The sequence below is a fragment of the Maniola jurtina genome, chromosome 13 (genome assembly GCF_905333055.1).
Source record: "Maniola jurtina chromosome 13, ilManJurt1.1, whole genome shotgun sequence".
In the NCBI taxonomy this organism is placed as follows: Eukaryota; Metazoa; Arthropoda; class Insecta; order Lepidoptera; family Nymphalidae; genus Maniola; species Maniola jurtina.
The window spans coordinates 2,060,663-2,081,401 of NC_060041.1; the positions used below are offsets into that span (position 1 = coordinate 2,060,663).

At 37.6% G+C, this 20,739-nt stretch overlaps 2 protein-coding genes across 3 annotated transcripts in view; one reads left to right on the forward strand and one right to left on the reverse strand.

Annotated features, from left to right (window-relative positions):
• Positions 1-8,223, reverse strand: part of LOC123871129 (spermosin-like) — a 33,505-nt gene extending 25,282 nt beyond the window's left edge. For both annotated transcript variants that reach the window (XM_045914736.1, XM_045914735.1), the window contains exon 1: positions 8,066-8,223. In XM_045914736.1, the coding sequence (XP_045770692.1) occupies positions 8,066-8,068 (3 nt within the window). In that variant the 5' untranslated portion in view covers positions 8,069-8,223. The remainder of the gene's footprint in view (positions 1-8,065) is intronic.
• A 9,833-nt stretch (positions 8,224-18,056) lies between these two features.
• The window catches only part of LOC123871274 (fatty acid synthase), a 47,454-nt gene continuing 44,771 nt past the window's right edge, over positions 18,057-20,739 (forward strand). Inside the window, exon 1 of the mRNA XM_045914977.1 lies at positions 18,057-18,142. The gene's annotated coding sequence lies outside the window, so the exon portion shown is untranslated. The remainder of the gene's footprint in view (positions 18,143-20,739) is intronic.

Consider the following 20,739-nt stretch of genomic DNA (forward strand, 5'->3'; position numbering starts at 1 on the left):
GTTATCAGCTCTTTTCTAGTTACTGTAACCTTCACTTGTCGGGGGTGTTATAAATTTTTAATTTAGACTTGTATTATCTCATAAGTAGGTAGCTGAACCTTTCAAAAATTTTATGAGGTTTTGTTTAGGGTAGTATTCATACCTCCATGAGGTCAGTTTACAGCTAACTGAAATACCTAACTCCACCACTCTCCAAACCATGACTTGTGTAACCTGTGACTGTAAAGTAAGTTTAACCGTCTGTCATGCAAAATGCACCTATTTCGTAGATGCCCACGTGAACTTAAAGATTTTATAAAAATTCCGTGGGAACCCTTTAATTTTCTGGGATAAAAACTAGTAACTATTTATTTATTTATAGTTTATCTAAGTATATCCATGCAAATAATCATGTCAATCCGTTGCTCCGTTGCGTCGTGATTGAAGGACAATTCAATCGACAACACAAACTTTCGCATTTACAAGTATAAATTAAAATAAACACCCCCGACAAGTGAAGGTTACAGTAACTGGAAAAGAGCTGATAACTTTCAAACGGATGAACTGATTTTCTTGGATTATAGCTAAGAACACTTTCGATCAAGCCATCTTTCAAACTAAAAAACTAAATTAAAATTGGTTCATTAGTTTACACAGATACACAGCTACACAGATACACACGTCAAATTTATAGCATCCCTCTTTTTGGGTCGGGGGTTAAAAATATTGGTAGGATAGCAGCTGTATGGAAATTGGATCCAGTTAGGGTTCCTTTAGCTACCAAATTGATGAAGGAACATTTCTGTGTTAGGCGATTAGGATCCAAAATCAGTAGTAGGGTACCTAGTAGGCAGTGATTAGCGAAGGCGTTAATTGTACACCGACGATCAATTACATCTGTCGCCTGACTAATGACTCGCCGCGGCGTCGCTCGGGTTTAACTAATTCACAACTTGCGTCGCGTGTTGCTGTTGAGGGAGGGAATCTATCTATTAGTTCTATACTAATTAATGAATATCTCCGTGTTAGTGTGATTAATTAATGTCATCAATCACTACTAATATTGTAAATGCGAAAATGTGTAGGTACTGGGTAAGTACCTACTCAATTCATGTGTAGAACAAAAAGTAACTTATATCCATCCCGAGGATGTAAACGGAGTTAGCGTACGTACTCGGGATGGATAAAAGTTTTTTTAAGCCCGGAAAAACAAACAGTTCCCACGGTATTAAAAAGAGTAAATCCACGTGATTCCCGGGGTCGATTTCCAGCAATTGATTTTATCCTTTCAAATATTGTTGCTCAAGCACGGCAGCACGGTTTTGTCTTTGGGGCAGTACCTAGCCATGACCGAAGCTTCTTGATCCTGGCCCATTCTTGGACCCGGGAATCGAAGCCAGAGTCTAATCATCTGCAGTCGAACATTCTAACCACAAGACTAATGCGTCATTTTCACGTAATAGCAATAGGAATTGCATTCGCATTGCGCAGATTCCGAACACGTGTAGTGTTACAATTTATAGAGCAAACTTAATCCACGTACTTCGTAGGTACACTAAAGGTCGTAGTTCACTTACACGACACAGCTCCCGCGCGGTTAAAGAATAAAGATTCAAATATGGGCTTGAAGTCATACTCATACGTTTTACAGTGACAACATACAATTGCAAGCAATGCGCTGCAAGCGAGCTTGCCGCAATCTAGCCACTGGATGGTTGACATCTCGCTTACCACGCGCTTCAAGCGAGCGGCCTACACGTCTACAGCATTCGAGTAATTCGAGCAAATTGTAACGTACGCCAAACTGTTAGCTGTTATCGCGGGACAGCGAGCTTTCTGCTAGCTGTCGGCGCGTGGCAAACTAAAGGTGCCCACGCTTTCGAACTGAACTGCAGCGGAACTGCGCGTCGCGGCAGCGCCCCGCACGATATTCTCTCCAGCCACTACGCGCGTACGTCGCTGCCGATTTGAGGCGGAGCCGTGCGTGTGCTGTGTGGGAACGGTGTCCTGTAAATGAGCTACGACCTTTAGAGCGTTTTTTTTTAGTTTGCTTAAAAGATAAACAAATTGCAAAAACCTTCTTGGAGAACCCCGTAGAGTAAGGATAAGAGCTTTTTGCAGTCACCCTGGTGGTAAGTGATGATTGCTACGTAATTTGTTTTAGATAAGTACATTGGAGAAGATATAGAATAATGACGTGCAACTATAATCATAGATAACCTAATAATAATAATTGTACAAAGTTCAACGTAGATATAGTCCGAGAAACAATCATTAAATCTCGGAAAAATATGTTTTCTAAGAAACGTTATAAATAAACTCATAATTCACGGAATTTTTAACAAAATATTAATATGTATTGTTGTATTTTATATTAGGGTTGATACATTCTGTTTCAAACTTTATAAAAACTTTTTATTAATTTGAAAATTTCGTAAATAAACTAACAATATAATAGCTAATCATTCCGTCGAAATTGCTTACTGATTTTAAGGCTACTTTCAAGATTAAATTCGTCGTTCAGTCTACTTTCAAGTCTTAAAATTTTGAAAAATTATCTAAAGTTTTGAATTTAATAAAGTCGAGTTTCAGAACTTCACCTTTGTAAAACGATAACGACATTAAGATAAAACCCTCAAAAGCCTAATAAATAAAATATTGTACAAAATCAGTAAGAACCTACCTAGATAATTACTCATTTTTATTCCGGTAATCGCTTAGACAACAAGTGTAAATTAAAAATTTATAACACCCCCGACAAGTGAAGGTTACAGTTACTAGAAAAGAGCTGATAACTTTCAAACAGCTAAACCGATTTTCTTGGATTATAGAGCTAAGACCACTCTCGATCAAGCCACCTTTCAAACAAAAAAAACTAAATTATAATCGGTTCATTAGTTTAGGAGCTACGATGCCACTGACAGATACACAGATACACACGTCAAACTTATAGCAACCCTCTTTTTGGGTTGGGGGTTAAAAAGAAGAATAGTTTCTAGCCCGACTCTGGGTCAGCCCTAAGAATGTTATTAATAAAATATCCAATTGGTAAACTGATAAAGCGCCAGGAAGTCGGACTTTCCATACCAATGTCGACACCTCATTTCGCGAGAAATCCGTAAACGATCAAATTCCCAGGTTTTTTTTATGTTTTATTAAGATACAAGTCAGCCCTTGACTGCAATCTCACCTGGTGGTAAGTGATGACGCAGTCTAAGATGGAAGCGGGTTAACCTGGAAGGGATATGGCAGTTTTCATTAAACACATACACAGTGCAGTTTCTATACGGCATCGTACCGGAACGCTAAATATTGGTATTTTTTCTGGTAAACATAAAAATGGTGATATTATAGAAATTATTAGTGATAGCCCGCGACTTCGTCCGCGTGGATTTAAGTTTTTCGAAATCCCGAGGGAACTCTTTGGTTTACCAGGATAAAAAGTAGCCTATGTGCTAATCCAGGATATTATCTATCTCCATTCCGAATTTCAGCCAAATCCGTCCGGTGGTTTTTGCGTGAAGGAGTAACAAACATACACACACACATACACACAAACTTTCGCCTTTATAATATTAGTGTGATACATACTTATAGAACCTACCGACCAAACCTGTTCGTTTATTTGGAGCTGGCTCAAGCCACATTGCCGCAAAAGCGAAACGAAGCGAACGTAACACAGTAGTTAGATTTAAATTGAATTTTATTTGCTCCGCAATTATATAAGTTTTATTCACAGTAGCTTATATGATAAACAGTTTACGAAAAATTTACTGATTGCAAACAGTTTTCATATAATAATATAAGTGACAATACCTTAGTAAATTTTTGTTGTCAATTAATTTCGTAAGCTACATAGTACGTGAGTAAAAATTACAGGTGTAATCGCAACCTAATGAGTGTGAAACAAAATGGAAGAAGTGTAAATTAAAAATTTATAACACCCCCGACAAGTGAAGGTTACAGTAACTAGAAAAGAGCTGATAACTTTCAAACGGCTGAACTGATTTTTTTGGATTATAGCTAAGAACACTCTCGACCAAGCCACCTTTCAAACAAAAAAAAACTAAGTTAAAATCGGCTCATTAGTTTAGGAGCTACGATGCCACAGATACACACGTCAAACTTATAACACCCCTCTTTATGGGTCGGGGGTTAAAACGAGTCGCCTCTCAGTGAAAGTAAGGACTGTCGACATGCGTTATTTTAAATCAATTTCTCCATCACAAATATTATACATTGGCATAACGATTGTAGCAGCACATGGCATCTGTCGTCGCGTCGTCACTTCGGCTCTCCCGCAATGTGACTTGAGCCTAAGATTAACGATTATTATTTCTTTGTATTTTGTATCTTAGATCAAGATAAGTAAATCATCATCATGATTAACCCATCACCGAATCACTATAAAGCAAAGGTCTCCTCTCAGAATGATAAGGGGTTCGGCCATAATTTACCAATTACCACGCTGGCCATTGGCAGACTTTTCACACCTTTGAGAACATTATGAAGAACGTTCAGGTGTGCAGGTTTCCTCGCAATGTTTCCTTCACCGTTAAAGCAAGTGATATTTAATTACTTAAAACGCACATAACTAACTCGGAAAAGTTAGAGGTGCGTGCCCGGGATCGAACCCCCGACTTGGTGGCGTGATTTTATAACAAACACTAGAGGATGCCCGCGACTTCGTCCGCGTGGAATTAGGTTTTCTAAGATCCCGTGGGAACTGTTTGATTTTCCGGGATAAAACGTTGCCTAAGTAATATGTCAATTATATGTACGCAAGCTACCTTGGTACCAAACATACAAATCGGTCAAGCGGATGGGTCTTTAGGAATCCCGTGGGAACTCCTTGATTTTTCGGGATAAGAAGCTAAGCCTAACTCTGTATCAAATTTCGTCAGAATCGGTTAAACTGTTGGGCCGTGAAAAGGTAGCAGAAAGACAGACAGAGAGACAGACACACTTTCGCATTTATATTATTAGTATGGATAATATGTGCTGCAAAGGAAAAGGCCCGACCGAACTCAGCTAAATGTTAAGATAATTTGTTTTAACAAAAATAGATCTTTTTCGACTTATTTATTTTCCGAACCCATTTATAAAACGGGGAATAAGGAAAACAACAGTACTCGGTTACTTATGATGCAAACAAATTAACATAAAGTATAAATTCTTTAGATTTTTTACTACGAATTGACGCTAGACGTAGACTCGGTTGCGATTAAAAGCTGCTACAGACGTAGTTAGTAACATAAATTATTATTATTATTAATTTATTAATTATAAATGCCAAAGGTATTGATGTGTTCGGAATATATTTTTAACCCCCGACCCAAAAAGAGGGGTGTTATAAGTTTGACGTGTGTATCTGTGTATCTGTGTGTCTGTGTATCTGTGTATCTGTGTATCTGTGTATCTGTCTGTGGCATCGTAGCGCCTAAACGAATGAACCGATTTTAATTTAGTTTTTTTTGTTTGAAAGGTGGCTTGATCGAGAGTGTTCTTAGCTATAATCTAAAAAAATTGGTTCAGCCGTTTAAGAGTTATCAGCTCTTTTCTAGTTTTCTTGTAGAAAAGAAGGTTAGATAACCGTTAGGTTCATAATATTATGTCAATAGACAAATGTCAAGCTGTCAAGATGGACGTTGCCTAAATACATAATTATTTATTTGAAAATGACTTGGATGAAGGATTAATGATGTTTTGGAAAACTCAGATACTTTGGATCGTCGGGGGTGTTATAAATTTTTAATTTACACTTGTGTTACAAATATTTTTTATCAGCAATTTGTTTTGTGATTCCCTGCTATTCACATCATTATAATCTAGAAGTTCTTTGATTTCCCAGAATAAAAAGAAGCCTATATGTCTGTCTTTGGGATAAAAGATACTTCTTTACCTACCTCTTCAAACTTGCATAAATGGATGGGTCGTGAAAAGTTAACAGACAGATAGACACACACAGATTTCGAATTTATATTAGTAAGACTGATGAATTTGTATAGATAAATAGATTATTTTTAGTATAGGCCTTACTAGCTAGCAATATCTATCCCACCAAAAACATTTCATGTAAAATGTTGCCAAGACTCACAAGTTCATAATGTTTTCACTGTTAAAAAGTTATGAGATCTCTAGTAGAGCCAAGCCCCTAGCTGAGCTTAGATTTGTGCTGGCCATGGGACCTATCCCAAGTCCAAAGTAATATAGATTTTAAATGCTCTTGACTATATCACATTTATACCAATAAATAACAAATAACTCTACTTACAAGCCCTGATTCTACAAACCCTATATCTTGGTTAAAAAAGTACGTCATCTAGACCGAAGTTATGACGGGTCGAAAATACGGCGAAACACTTCGAGAAAAAGGTACGTAGCGCCCCGGTCGCCGTTTGGCTCGTCTTGGCGGGGGCACTGCCGTGCCCCCTGATCAGCCATTTTCTAGTAGCTACTCAAATGGAATAAACCAGTCAACTATTACTACCACAAAGATAACTATTGTAGGTAGATCGTTGAAATAAACACTAAGTATAGTTATTTTTTGCATACATTCTCAAACAAACAGTGAAGTACTGTGTTTTTAATTACTTAAAGCAACAAAAACTCATTTTTCGTATCTGTACTCATTTATCTTGTCGGTTAAAGACTCCTGTACACAATAGCTTAACATGTTCGGTAAGTGTCGGCCAATGTGTAAACGCTGTTTTCAAATCGTATCTTTATTAAAAACGCACAAAAGTTGGCAAGCCGACCGCAACATACGGAACGCCGAATTGTCCTGTACACTTTAGCCGAGTGCATTGGACGAATCCGTTGGACAATAGTCAGAGCCAATGTGTACTTGAGTTGTAGGACATTGAACTTTTTGGAGTACGAAAATAAAACACGTTAACACAGTAACTTTTCAGTTGTCGAATAAATAAGGTTTAAACAGTTTTTGAATTAAAATTCTGCCAAAGTTATTTCAAGTGTTCAGCGTTCTATTAATTTTGATTCCATTATGAGTGAAAAAATAAAGGAATTAAGTTTTAAATAAGTAGATATTGGTAATATTATGCAAAACTATATGAAGTCCCCCTATTTCGTGCCCGTGAATTTATATTTTTCAAGAATCCTGAGGGAACTTTTAGTTAACTTTAATTAACCAAATTTTGTCATATCGGTTAAGCGAATGGGCCGTAAAAGGATAACAGATAGATAGTCAGACAAACTTAAGCATTTATAATATTAAGTATGGACTATGAATAGTAAGAAGGTATAGTATAGTAAGTAGTATAGTAAGTAAATTATAGGTTCGTCTCTCACTTAGTTATACATGCTCAGTCGTGCAGAAAAAACGTTTTCTCATAAAATTGTGTTACAGGTCGCATGTTTATATTTTTTCATACAAGATAGGCTTGCGCTCGTCTAGACAATCATGCCTGATTGAAATAATGATGAGACCTACATAAAATTGTACTGTTGCCTAGAAGATTCCCTTTTAGATTTCCTTAGCAGAGTATTTTTGTTACTTTTTTTTAGATTTCTTGAGTTAAAAGTTTGATTGTTATATTTTATAGCAATTTAAGCCTTTTAGTAACTATATTTATTAGAAGACTAGCTAGGTTTTTAATAATTCCGGGGACCCCAACTCTTTTATTTTCCGGAATAAAAAGTAGCTTATGCCACTTTCCAGGTCTATCTACTAGGTATATCCCTTCAAATTATAAAGTTATCAAACCAACAAAGACACACATTGGGTACCTAGTGATCTCTTGTTATATATAAGTCCGACTTTGTGTATTAATATAACGATTTCCATGTTATTTTGGTACGTTAAAAAACTAGGTACCCCGGATCTACAATTCCACACGGTTTAGAATTTAGATAGCAAAACTCACGCTCTCCCAACATATTATTTTAATAATCATAATTATTAAGATAATAATATATACTTAATTGCTTATATAATTTGCATCCTGTTCGTGTTACATGTTTTCCTCTACCAAATGTCAATGATACAAACCGGTTATCACTTCGAAATCACCAAAAACACTTAACCACAAAATCACCAACCGATTAAATACGATTAACGCCTTACCATATTTTTTTGTTGTGCATCAAATCGAACAAAACTAAACAGTATTTTTAATTTTTTTCGCGACGCATGCGTCTCGCGCGGTATCACTTTTTAGAATAAAGACTTGTATAGAAATATTGATCTAAAGGTCAAGTTTATCATCTGCAGAGACAGAGATGGATAATTAATTACGATATAAAAGAAAGAGATAAAAGGATGTATCTGAGTTTTTCTTACTTTGAGGTTATACGTACGCGCAAACTGGTTAACATTGATGGTTGTGGCGATTAACAATATCTACTATTGAGATATTAAATATGAATATGTTCGGATGTTTTTTCCGTGTTTTTGTTAGTTCTAGAAGTAATTAACTATCACACATCAAGACGAAATAGATTAAAATTGAATTCATAATTAATGTAACTTGGAAAAGGGATTTTTTTCTAACAAGATTTGGTGTACGATCTTTGTGATAGAAAGTGCCAGCTTTTAGATTATTTACTTAGGTATCTATTTGTTAGATTTAGAGGGCTTAGCGTTACCTTTTAATATTGCATTAATTTACTAAGTAAAGGTTGCACAGAGGAGTTTGCATAATGGAAATTTTCCATATTATAGGTTAAAATTTAAATGTGCAGATGCTCGAAATTTTCGCACTCCTGCCCCGAGAGTTCTCACCTTATAGTATTTTTAGAGCAACAGATGTAAATAAAAGATGCACTTTATCTAAATTCTAAATAGATATATTTATTCATAAATTAGTGCAGGACCTTCTTACACACCACACACTTTGTACACCACAGCTGGTCGATTGCGGAAAAACTGCACCAATCATTGCAATCTCAATTGGTGTGATTGGCTGAATTTATGGTATTCTTGTTGCAACAATGCATTGTAGCCAATAGTGAGCGAGCGTCAACCAATCAGAGGTGGTTACGATCGTGACATTATAGCTGTCATTCTATCGCAATCGAACCGCAGCTTTTGATAGCAGAGTATGACGATCGCAATCACCTAATAGGTACCTACTTCCGAGGGCCAATGCATCTACCATTAGTTCGGAATTCCTTTCGTACCTAGAAGAACCGGCAAGACACTCGAAGGTTGCTCCTTTCAAGATTCGATTTACAACAATATTATGCCATGATGATCTGTGACACATGGAATAACAGAATAGGGCCTCATTAGGTCTGTTATTCCATGGCATATAACTCAATGTCTAAAACTACTCTAACCTGTTTAGATATCGAACTCCATCTAAGAAGAATGGTAGACAATATGCTATTTATATAGGTGCCCTCTAAACAGGCTTTTAACCGCCTCTGGTCAACGTCCGAAAGGTCCTAACCTGTAACTGCATGAATTTTAGAGTTCTGTTTAAGGGACTTTTATATAGGTTCAGCATGGCCGTCTGTCTGCTTATGATAGCCTTTTGACTCAGAAGCCAGAAAAACTGCAAAGCCACTGAAATGGACATATACAAGTACCTAACTACGCTGGAAGACTACTGTAGGAACTCCGAGGTACGTCAGAAATGACGTCATTCATCGGGACACCTAGACGCCCACCGTTGAGGAGAACGTTTGCCTCGCGCACTGAGGGTTCCGTACTCGGGTATTTTTTCCAACATTTTGCACGATAAATCAAAAACTACTATGCATAAAAATAAATAAAAATCTGTTTTAGAATGTACAGGTAAAGCCCTTTTATATGATACCCCACTTGGTATAGTTATCTTACTTTGAAAAGTGGAACACCTTTTTTTTACATGATATAACCACAAATTCGCGCTTTTCAGATTTATTCCTTTATTTGTACTATAAATTCCAAATTCCAACTTTCATAACTTCCAAATTTCATGATTTTAGGTCAATGGGAAGTACCCTTATAGGTTTCTTGACAGACACGACAGACAGACAGACAGACAGACAACAAAGTGATCCTATAAGGGTTCTGTTTTTCCTTTTGAGGTACGCAACCCTAAAAAACCCTAAAACGTTTAATGAAACCCACAGGCTACAACACTCTGTGTTTACATTTGCACGTGTTTTCAGTTGGGCTGGCTGTGAAAGGCAGGAGTTTGTTTGTCTGCTGTTGACAGGCGACGGAAAGTTTTTATTAGTTTTCAGGTAGTTACCTACACCAGACCTGCGCTGTAGTGCGCTTTCTACTGTACTTAGGTGGAAAAACGCCTGGAGTTGATGTTTACACAGCAGTTCAGTAGAAAAATAAAAAAAAACAAAAGAAAAATAAAATCGACCTCAAAAACTTACTTTTTAATTCTTGGGCAGGGCAGTGTTTTTAAATTATGAATTGTTAACATCATTGATTTTGAAAGAGCCACCCCTACAGTTAACATTGTAGTCCGTTGAGACAGACGGGCAGACGAACAAATACGAATTCATTCAAGTAGGTAAGTAGACCTCGCTTCACTGGTCAATAAAACATAAAATTAAAGGCAAAAGGTAATGAAATAGCTGTTCTATTATTTACATATTTTACCACCATAGAAACACCATCCCTTGCGGCGGTTAAACCGAGAATTCCATCAGACCCCATATAATGAAACGTTGCCGTCGCGTCGCCCTGCGGTCGGGCGAAACTATTAACACGTCCACTCACACATTCCTCCGACCCCGTGAATAATTATTAAAACATGCCACAACAAACGCTTTGGCTTTTAAGAGTAGGTATGTCCTATCAAGTGAAACTCAATTTCAGTTTATACTTTCATCATCCAAGACATTCACAATCTTTAAAACAAGAGTGAATAGGCATCTTTCTAGACGACGACAAAAGGTAGGTACCACTCGCACTTGACTCTCGTTAATTAATCTCTAAAATCCTCCCCCGATATAATCCTGTAATTACACCGGGATATCAATTTGATCATTTTTCATTCGCTCCCCGCCTCATTATGTGGAAATTATCAGCGTTGGAAGTCAATTACTTCTTTTTATAAGAAAATTTATTAGAAAATTAATAGTCCCTCCTTACCATACAATTTCCAACCTTACACCCAAGTCATAAGGATCAAAATAAGTATAACACTAGGCATGCTTCTGGATTAATAACTGTAACTAATGGAAAATGTGTTTTATTTTTATGGGCATAAAGTAGATATTCGTGTGGATGAATATTGGGAATAAAATGCCAAGCGATCGGATTAGGCGTTTTTAATATCAGTAGCGGATTATCGGTCTCAATTTTTAGTGATTAGCAGGGCCCACACTAGGCGCAGTCGTCTTGATAGGGCAGCGAGGCTTCGCTTTTTTCTGTAGCTTCAGATTTTTGATAACTACATATCAGGTGAAATCAGGTGGAGAAACAACGGTTTTATTATATCAGGTACTGGGGTGAAACACTGCCAAATTCATAGCTCCAGCCTAGTAGGTAGATATTGAAAATTTCTTGACAGAAAAACCCAATACCTACCAAATACCAATCCTCGATAGATAGATATACCTACCTCTACCGATAATTATGTACGTAGTTCGCTATTAAGAGAGTAGGGTATTTGTCTAAGTTTTGACGTAGGTAAATTATAATGTTTGATTTATTTACTAGCGGGTACAGGGTTTAGGCTAAATTTTGCCTGAAGGGATGTTTGGGTAACTATATAGATTTATTGTTTCGAGAGAATGCTTGATTCTTCATATTGTGATTTTCTAAAGCTTTGTCCGTTTGGCGAAATAAGGCAGCTCCACTGCCCTCTAATAACACAAATACCTACGCTGAACTTGCGATTGTCAACCTGTTTTGGAAGCAACTTGATTTTCGCTATTTTGGCACTGATGGCAGCAGTGACGTGACTTACGCACCACGCATGCGTGAGACAAGCGTGACACACGCGCAACCCATGCGCGAAACACGCGCGATGCACGCGTGACACACATGCGACGCACGCGCGACGAACACGCTACACACGTGCGACACACGCGCGTTGCAAACGCCACACGAGCGTGAGATATGCATGACACACGTATAAAACGATACACGCGCGGCACGCGCATGATACACGCGCGTCATACGCGTGATACATCCGCCACACACGCTTCACACACACGCCACACACGCTACTTTAAAACATACAATAATTATGCCCTCTCTCCTTCATCAGAAATTAGTTCCTGGGTACGAATGACCTTGATCACATCGCCTTTGTCCAGAGATCTTATAATATACCTAAAACCAACAGCTGTAAAACCCAAAATAACAGTAATTTTGCAGACAAATGCGCATGTAAATCCACACGTGTTGCGGTTTATATTTTGGCTGCATGTTTTAGCTTGCATTTAGTGGACATACGAAGTGATACCGCAAATTCACTCCGTGCTTATGAATTATTTGTAAAAGGAAGAGAGGCTTCACATAATCTTGACAAATCGCTGCGAAAATATTATGAGGTAATTTCATTCCTAAATGTTTATCTCTTTATCTGTTTATATTGTTTTTAATTTTTTAAGCACCCTTTTCATCGATCAATAAAATACTTATTTTGCCTTTCGCGGTTGAAGCTCAATATGAAACTGATTATTGTTTGAGCTTATTTTCAATGATGATGATGATTAAAGATCAGGTAGACAACCAGTATTTTTGTATATCTACTACCTGGCTATCCATACAATTGTAATCAGTTTTGTGAACTAAATAATAGTAAAAAACATTGCGGTTAAGAGTGACGTTTGAAACACCCTTATTTTACACTACTATGTAGAGTGCAGTTGAATAAACTATCAGCCTCCTAGTTCAAGTCACTTTAGTATTTTATGAATAGAATATTCTATTTAATAATTGCGGGAACTCGCCTGTTCCATTTGGATTTTAGAGGATATACAGTGCTGAAAGTTTAAGTAGGTAGCTGTTTTTTAACCCCCGATCCAAAAAGAGGGGTGTTATAAGTTTGACGTGTGTATCTGTGTATCTGTGTGTCTGTGTATCTGTGTATCTGTCTGTGGCATCGTAGCGCCTAAACGGATGAACCGATTTTAATTTACTTTTTTTTGTTTGAAAGGTGGCTTGATCGAGAGTGTTCTTAGCTATAATCCAAAAAAATTGGTTCAGCCGTTTAAAAGTTATCAGCTATTTTCTAGTTTTCTTGTAGAAAAGAAGGTTAAGATAACCCTTAGGTTCATAATATTCAAGTGTCAATTGACAAATGTCCAGCTGTCAAGCGCTGTCAAGATGGACGTTGCCTAGATATACATAATTATTTATTTGAAAATGATTTGTCGGGGGTGTTGAAAATTTTTAATTTACACTAATTGTATTTTCAGGCTTCCGTACCTACCTCAAAATGAAAAAAGGTGCCCTTATAGCATCACTTCGTTGTCCGTCTGTCTGTCGTGTCTGTCAAGTAACCTATAGGGTACTTCCCGTTGACCTAGAATTATGAAATTTGGCATGTAGGTAGCTAGGTCTTACAGCACAAGTAAAGGAAAAATTCCGAAAACCGTGAATTTGTGGTTACATCACAAAAAAATGAAAATGCGGTCATGAACTAATAATAATTAGAAGGTACCTATTTTCAACATTCAAAGTAACATACACTATACCAAGTGGGGTTTCACATTAAAGGGCTTTATTTGTACATTCTAAAACAGATTTTAATTTATTTTCATGCATAGTTCAATAATTTTGACTTATCATACAAAATGATGGGGAAAAAACCTTCCTCTTCTTTATCTCCGAAGTTTAACAATCAAAAAATCTGAATTAGGTCAATAGAGGTAATTTCTTCTCTAGTACGGAACCCACGGCGCGCGAGTCTGATTCGCACTTGGCCGGTTTTTTATACTACGGAAGTCTAAAAAGTATATGTACTTACTAGGTTTAGTAAAGAACACAAGTACAAAATTTACCGTTGTACGTAACTTTTGCCGGATAATAGGTAGTTCGAGTGCAGAGTTACGAGCTCGATAACAGCGATTATACGATGAATGGCGGACCATTAGTTATACGCTCCGACAAACGCAGATTGAGCTCATTTTCTGGTTTCAGGCCACATCTTTACTTATAAAACTGTAATTGGATGATTTAAAACCATACGATTCCTTCCGAGAGAAAAAGGAAACAAGTAGGTCGTGACCAACCCATTTCCGCCCCACTATTGAGTACGAGTCTCCTCCTCAGAATGAGAAGGGTTTAGGCCATGTCTGCCACGCTGGCCCAATGCGGATTGGCAGACTTCACACACCTTTGAGAACATGGAGAACTCTCAGGCATGCAGGTTTCCTCACGATGTTTTCCTTCACCGTTAAAGCAAGTGATAGTTAATTGCTTAAAACGCACATAACTGAAAAGTTAGAGGATGCTTGCCCGGGATCGAACCCCCGACCTCCGATTAGGAGGCGGACGTTCTAACCACTAAGCTATCACAGCTTACACCTAACAACTACTTAGCTTATAATATGTAGTAGGTACGCGACAGGGCAAGATGGCAATTGGGATGGGGACGCCTCGCACACCCGCACAGCCTCCGCACTTACCCAGTGAGGGATAGCGCGGGTGATTATGCAGGTGTGCGGGGCTCTGCAATAAAGCTTGAGTAATTTCATCTCGCGACCCCCGTACAGATTTTCAATCAACTAAATGGTTCTATGTGTAACGACGGACAAGGTACACTTCACTTTACTTCAACCTTTCTAGAATAGAGCTTTCGCATGTACAAGCACAATCAGATAGAAGATACCTATCCTTTATCGAAAGGACGAGCTGAAATCTTTTTAACCCGACTGCGGCAAAGTCAAAAGGAAGGGTTATGATTTTAGCAGTCTATGTATGTATGTAAGTATGTATGTGGGTATGCATGTCTGTGGGTGGGTATGTATGTTTGTATCCAGATTCAGTGTGTTCCACCGTAGTGCCTAAACTACTGGGCCGATTTTGATGAATGAGATGTCAATCGATTCGTCGTAAAGGTCCGGGTGACATTGGCTATATTTTATACGAAAAAAAATTGTCCTAACGGAAACGGAAAAATTGTCCTTACATGAAAAAAGTGGGGGTGTCCAAATTTTTTTTTTCTATTGTATCGAGTGGGGTGTCAAATGAAAGAGGAGAAAATTCTGAGTTCATAAATATAAATGTATTACAACATTAAAATATACCAAGCGACAGAAAAACAATTTTACTACCTATAATATTTCAGCGTTTATTAAGACGATCGCAGTCGGGTTTTAGTTTTCAACTTTATCTTGTACTAGAGGATGCCGCGGCTTCGCCCTCCTGGATTTCGGTTTTTTAAATCCCGCAGGAACTCTTTGATTTTCCGGGATAAAAAGTAGCCTATGTCCTTCCCCGGGATGTAGCCCATGTCTGTACCAAATTTCATCAAAATCGGTTCAGCGGTTGGGCCGTGAAAACGTAGCAGACAGACAGACAGACAGACACACTTCGTCTTTGCGTGGAGAATTTGTGCGTAGACCCTAAAAAGTTTCAATGATATTAAAACGGTAGACCAATGATGCAATCATCAGCTTTATCACACCCATTGCCACTTCTGCTTCACAGCCTGCTAAGCTATTTCTCCATGGTTCTCTTACGGACCTCCTCGTTTTTGTTGTAGAGAAACTCCAAGCATAGCTCTTTCCATACCCCGCTGAGTGACGTATAGTACGCGACAGGTCGAGATGGCAATCGTAGTATGAGGCGGGGGGACGTCCCGCACACCCGCACGTCCCCGACATCTCGAGCTGTCGCTATAAATATGCCTACCACACCCTATCTTAGGAGCCGTCTCAATGAAACGGTATATCCATACTAATATTATAAATGCGAAAGTGTGTCTGTCTGTCTGTCTGTCTGCTACCTTTTCACGGCCCAACAGTTTAACCGATTCTGACGAAATTTGGTACAGGGTTAGCTTATATCCCGGGGACGGACTTAGGCTACTTTTTATCCCGAGGAATCAAAGAGCTCCCACGGGATCTTTAAAAAATTAAATCCACGCGGACGAAGTCGCGGGCATCCTCTAGTTTTACTACATTTCAGCACCTATTGAGAGCAATGCCCTAGTCAGGTTTTAGTTTTGAAGTTTATCCTGTTCATTATATCATTATATTTCATAATATTCATTATATTATATTAGGGTAATATAGTCGACCGGTGGCGGGTCACGGGATTCTATCAAAATGTACTGAAAACACTTCATTTGCAAACAATGTACCATGTGCCCTTCTTGTTGCAGCTAAAATGTTAAACTGGGAATATTGTGAAATTAACTCAGAATTTTTAAGGTTTTGACAACATTTTGGTACAGGATCGCTCGCGTTCCAATTTTCCATTTTTTCACGGAAGACAATTTTATTAAGAGTAGGTACCCACGGGATTTAAGAAGATCTTTATCCATCTGGATAAAGTAGCAGGCATTGTCGATTTCATACAGAGATAGCTTGCAGTCCAGAGACGTGCACTGGCTACTTTGTATCCCGGAAAAACAAAGAGTTCCCACGGGATTCTTTAAAATCCTAAATCCACGTGAAGGAAGTGGTGGGCAACGTAAAATAGAAAGTTTATTATTAAATAAAACATAAAACCTTTCTATTTTACAGGACTTTTGCAAAACTAAAAAATGTTAGACTGTAACATTGCTATGAACATAAGTAATATTTTATACAGGGTGGTTGTCAGTTTTACAATAAAAGGGTAATTACAAAAATGAGTTAGTTACCTATACTCATTTTTGCAATGGTTCTTTCTAGATATAATGTATTCTGCAAACATCACACTAATATTATAAAGGCGAAAGTTTGTATGTGTGTGTGTGTGTGCGTGTGTGTGTGTGTGTGTATGTTTGTTACTCCTTCACGCAAAAACCACTGGACGGATTTGGCTGAAATTCAGAATGGAGATAGATAATATCCTGGATTAGCACATAGGCTACTTTTTATCCCGGAAAATCAAAGAGTTCCCACGGGATTTAAAAAACCTAAATTCACGCGGGCGAAGTCGCGGGCATCGGCTAGTGATTAATATTTTACTAACTCCCGACCCAAAAAGAGGGGTGTTATAAGTTTGACGTGTCGGGGGTGTTATAAATTTTTAATTTACACTTGTGAATAATTAATTGCAGTAGGTATGTATAATTTTTTCCTCCCCAACCATCATCAGCATCGGAGACCAATAAATGCCCACAGCTGGACATAAGTCTCTTGTAGGGCGCACACACGCGCGTCTCCACACGCAACGTTCTTACGCCAACTGAATCCAGCGGCTCCCTGCTACCACTCATGTCATATCTATCTACCTGGTGAGAGGTCTTCCAATCCTGCTCTTACCGGTGTGAAGACGCCATTGCCTACCAACCTAATTTCTAAAACAGGTATAAGTAAGCGACAAAAACCACGGGTAGGTAATGAAGTTATAATTAAGCAGGCCCAAGTAATAGGTAATTTCCAATTAGCTAATTGCTAATTCCTACTAATTTTGGATCACACGCAATACGTGATCACCGCACCACGGCGAGGATCGCAAAGTTTGAGTTTTCGAACTTCTGTTCACGACACGAACTCCGAGGAGTCAAACATCAAGAAAACTCTACAGATTACGCGAAAGAGCCTTTTCATATTACACGATTCGATATCGGAAACACTATAAAATACCTAGCTAGATGGAATTTTCAAATATGCTTACTATCAAGTACGAAACAAAATTTAAGAGGAGTTTATTGGAGATTTAGATTTATTTAAATACACAAAAGGAAAAGCTGACTGACTGACTGACTGACCTATCAATACACAGCTCAGATTACTGGACGATTGAGCGGAAAGGCATGCAGATAGCTATTATCACGTAGACATCCGCTAAAAAGGATTTTTGAAAACTCACACCCTTAGTGGGCAAAATAGGGTTTGAAATTTGTGTTGTCAACGTGGATGAAGTGGTGGGCATAAGCTAGTTATTAATAGAATAGGCTCTTTTATTTCTCAGTAAACATTAGTAGCACCCTGTATAAGATTTTTTAAATAATGCGTTTTAAAAACATCGTTCGGAAATCGCTTTCGCCCAGACGCTGAGTTGCCGGTGCCCACGTTACAGCTCCATTTTCAGGATTTTGAAACATAATTATTGACTTAAAGTCAATATTGTTGAAAAAAGGTGAGTTTAGTTTGCAGTTATTTCATTTTTATCGCGTACAATCTAGTAATTTTTTTGTCGTACATTTGTAATATTATTAATAGGACCTCATAGGTACGAGGTTTGATCTTGTTAAGAAAATTTTTAATATTTTTTAGAGGGAATTTTGGAAAATTATTGAAATAAGAAAAAAATGAAAAACATACCTAAACCAAATAAATTATGTAGCAAGTTTTGTACACGTATTTCTAGTAGTACCTATGTTCATAGGTGCATTAAGCTTTGCGTTAGTTTACAGTGGATATTCTTCATTTATCCCTAGCCTGAAACTTTTCACTCGATACTTTTTACAAGAAACTTTGTTGATAGTTTTAAGCGCAAAGTTCTTTTTAGAATTCCGTACTAAAGTGGTAAAAATTGAACCCTTATGGACTTTCTCCGTCCGTCCGTCCAAAGCTAAAGTCAAAGTCAAAATCATTTATTCAAAGTAGGTACAATTGTACTCTTTTTGATGGTCGAAATTGTAAAATTTGTACGATATAGTGGTGATAATTAATTACGTAACTTAAAACTAAAGCTACGAGGGTTCCAAACGCGCCCAAGTCTGAGAAGAGCCCACAACAAACTCAGCCGGCTAATCCGTCCGGTCCGGTCAGCCGGTCCGTCTATCACAGTCGATTATTTCAGTAACTATTAAAGCTATCGATATGAAATTTGGAGTAGTTATATATTTTAGTAGCCCAACCTCATTGATATTTAAAAAAACCAAAATTATTTTTGGTTTAATAAAGGGGGAAAATCGGGAGTTTGAAAATGATTTGATTGAATTTTCAAAGTAAGATAAAATTATACCGAATGGGGTATCATATGAAAGGACTTTATCTGCACATTCTAAAACAGATTTATTTATTTTTATACATAATAGTTTTTGATTTATCGTGCAAAATGTCGAAAAAAATGTTTCGGAGATAAGCATGAAGTTCAATCGAAAAATCTAAAATAAAACAGTTATGATTTATAGAAGTTTATATGTATATAGTATATTTTACAGGAAATGCAGTTTTACGGTTCTTTAACAAAAGTGATTCTTATCGCCTTACTTCTTCTGTAGTACGGAACCTCGGTGTGCGAGTCTGATTCGCATTTGGCCGTTTTTTATACTTTTAGTTCAGAGTAACTTTAAACTTCGGAAAGTGTTTCGCTGATAGATAGTTTACAAGGATTTCTCCGTTATATTAATACTGACAAGATGATGTGATAATAAGAAATAAATAGTAATAGGGTCCCGTCCCGTTGGTACCCTTAAGAGGGCTCTCTCCGTCACTCGTTTCATACAATCGTAGTTCCAATTTCATTTGAATATTAAGCAACCAAAGTCCATGAAATTTTGCAGACATATTCTAGAAACTAATATCTATGTCTGTGGTTTTCCAGATTTCTGTTAAAATATTCGGTTTCAAAGTTATGCGGTCTTAAAAATTTTCATACAAATCTTTGAGCCCCTGTAATTTTAAAACTATATATTTTTAGAAAAATCTAAAACACCACAGACACAGATATTAGTTTCTAGAATATGTCTGCAAAATTTCATGGACTTTGGTTGCTTAATATTCAAATGAAATTGGAACTACGATTGTATGAAACGAGTGACGGAGAGAGCCCTGTTAACTAGCAAGGCAATGGAACCCCTTATGGTAGAGTTCGTGCTGCGCTTTCCTGTGCGAGCTTAGTCATTCCAGTAGGTACATTGGAACCCTAAGGTCTATCGGTTTTTGAACCATGTGCCCTGCCCATTTCACTTCAGCTTCGCAACTCGCTGAGCTATGTCAATTACTTTGGTTCTCCTACGAATCTTCTCACTGATTTAATCACGTAGAGAAACTCCAAGCGTGGCTCTCTTCATCACCTATTGAGTGACTCTGTGTGACAGTGACCTTATAAGGCCCATAGTCAACGATCATGTTTTTCTGTCTGATTGAAGCTTATTAAAATTGCAAAAGCGTGGTAGACTAAGGCCGAAACACTTCACATTCTGAGAGGAGATGGGTTGATCACTATGATGATGATGATTGCAAAAAAGTGAGGGCGTATCAAAATGTGCCGTTTTAAAAGATTTTTGGTACCTATATGCTAGCTTCACACCCCGGAGTCGTAGGGAAGGGCCTAGAAATAACACCAAAATAACACAACTTAAATCAATTCAAATTATAGTTTGAATTCCATAACAAATTATACATTCAAATTAATGTATGTACCCACGCGTAAGTGACGGAGGGCAATAGTGCATTAATTTACAAGTCAAAAGTATTATGTATACATGTAATTAAACATTATGTACATTGTTTTCTACAAAATTATAATAATGTTTACCTTAGTTTTGATTCGTTGTTATTTTTATTGTGTATCGGGCAAAAGGAAATCTTGGTATGTAATTAAGTGGGTACATACTCAATAGGTACAAATTTTGGAAATTAGGTGGCTTTTTATAGGGTTCCGTAACGCAAAATGAAAAAGGATCGCTTTGTTGTCTGTCTGTCTTGTAGCTGTCAAGACAAAGGAATCAAAACCCGTAGGGTACTTCCCGTTGACGTACAATCATAAAAGGCGGTTAGGTAGGC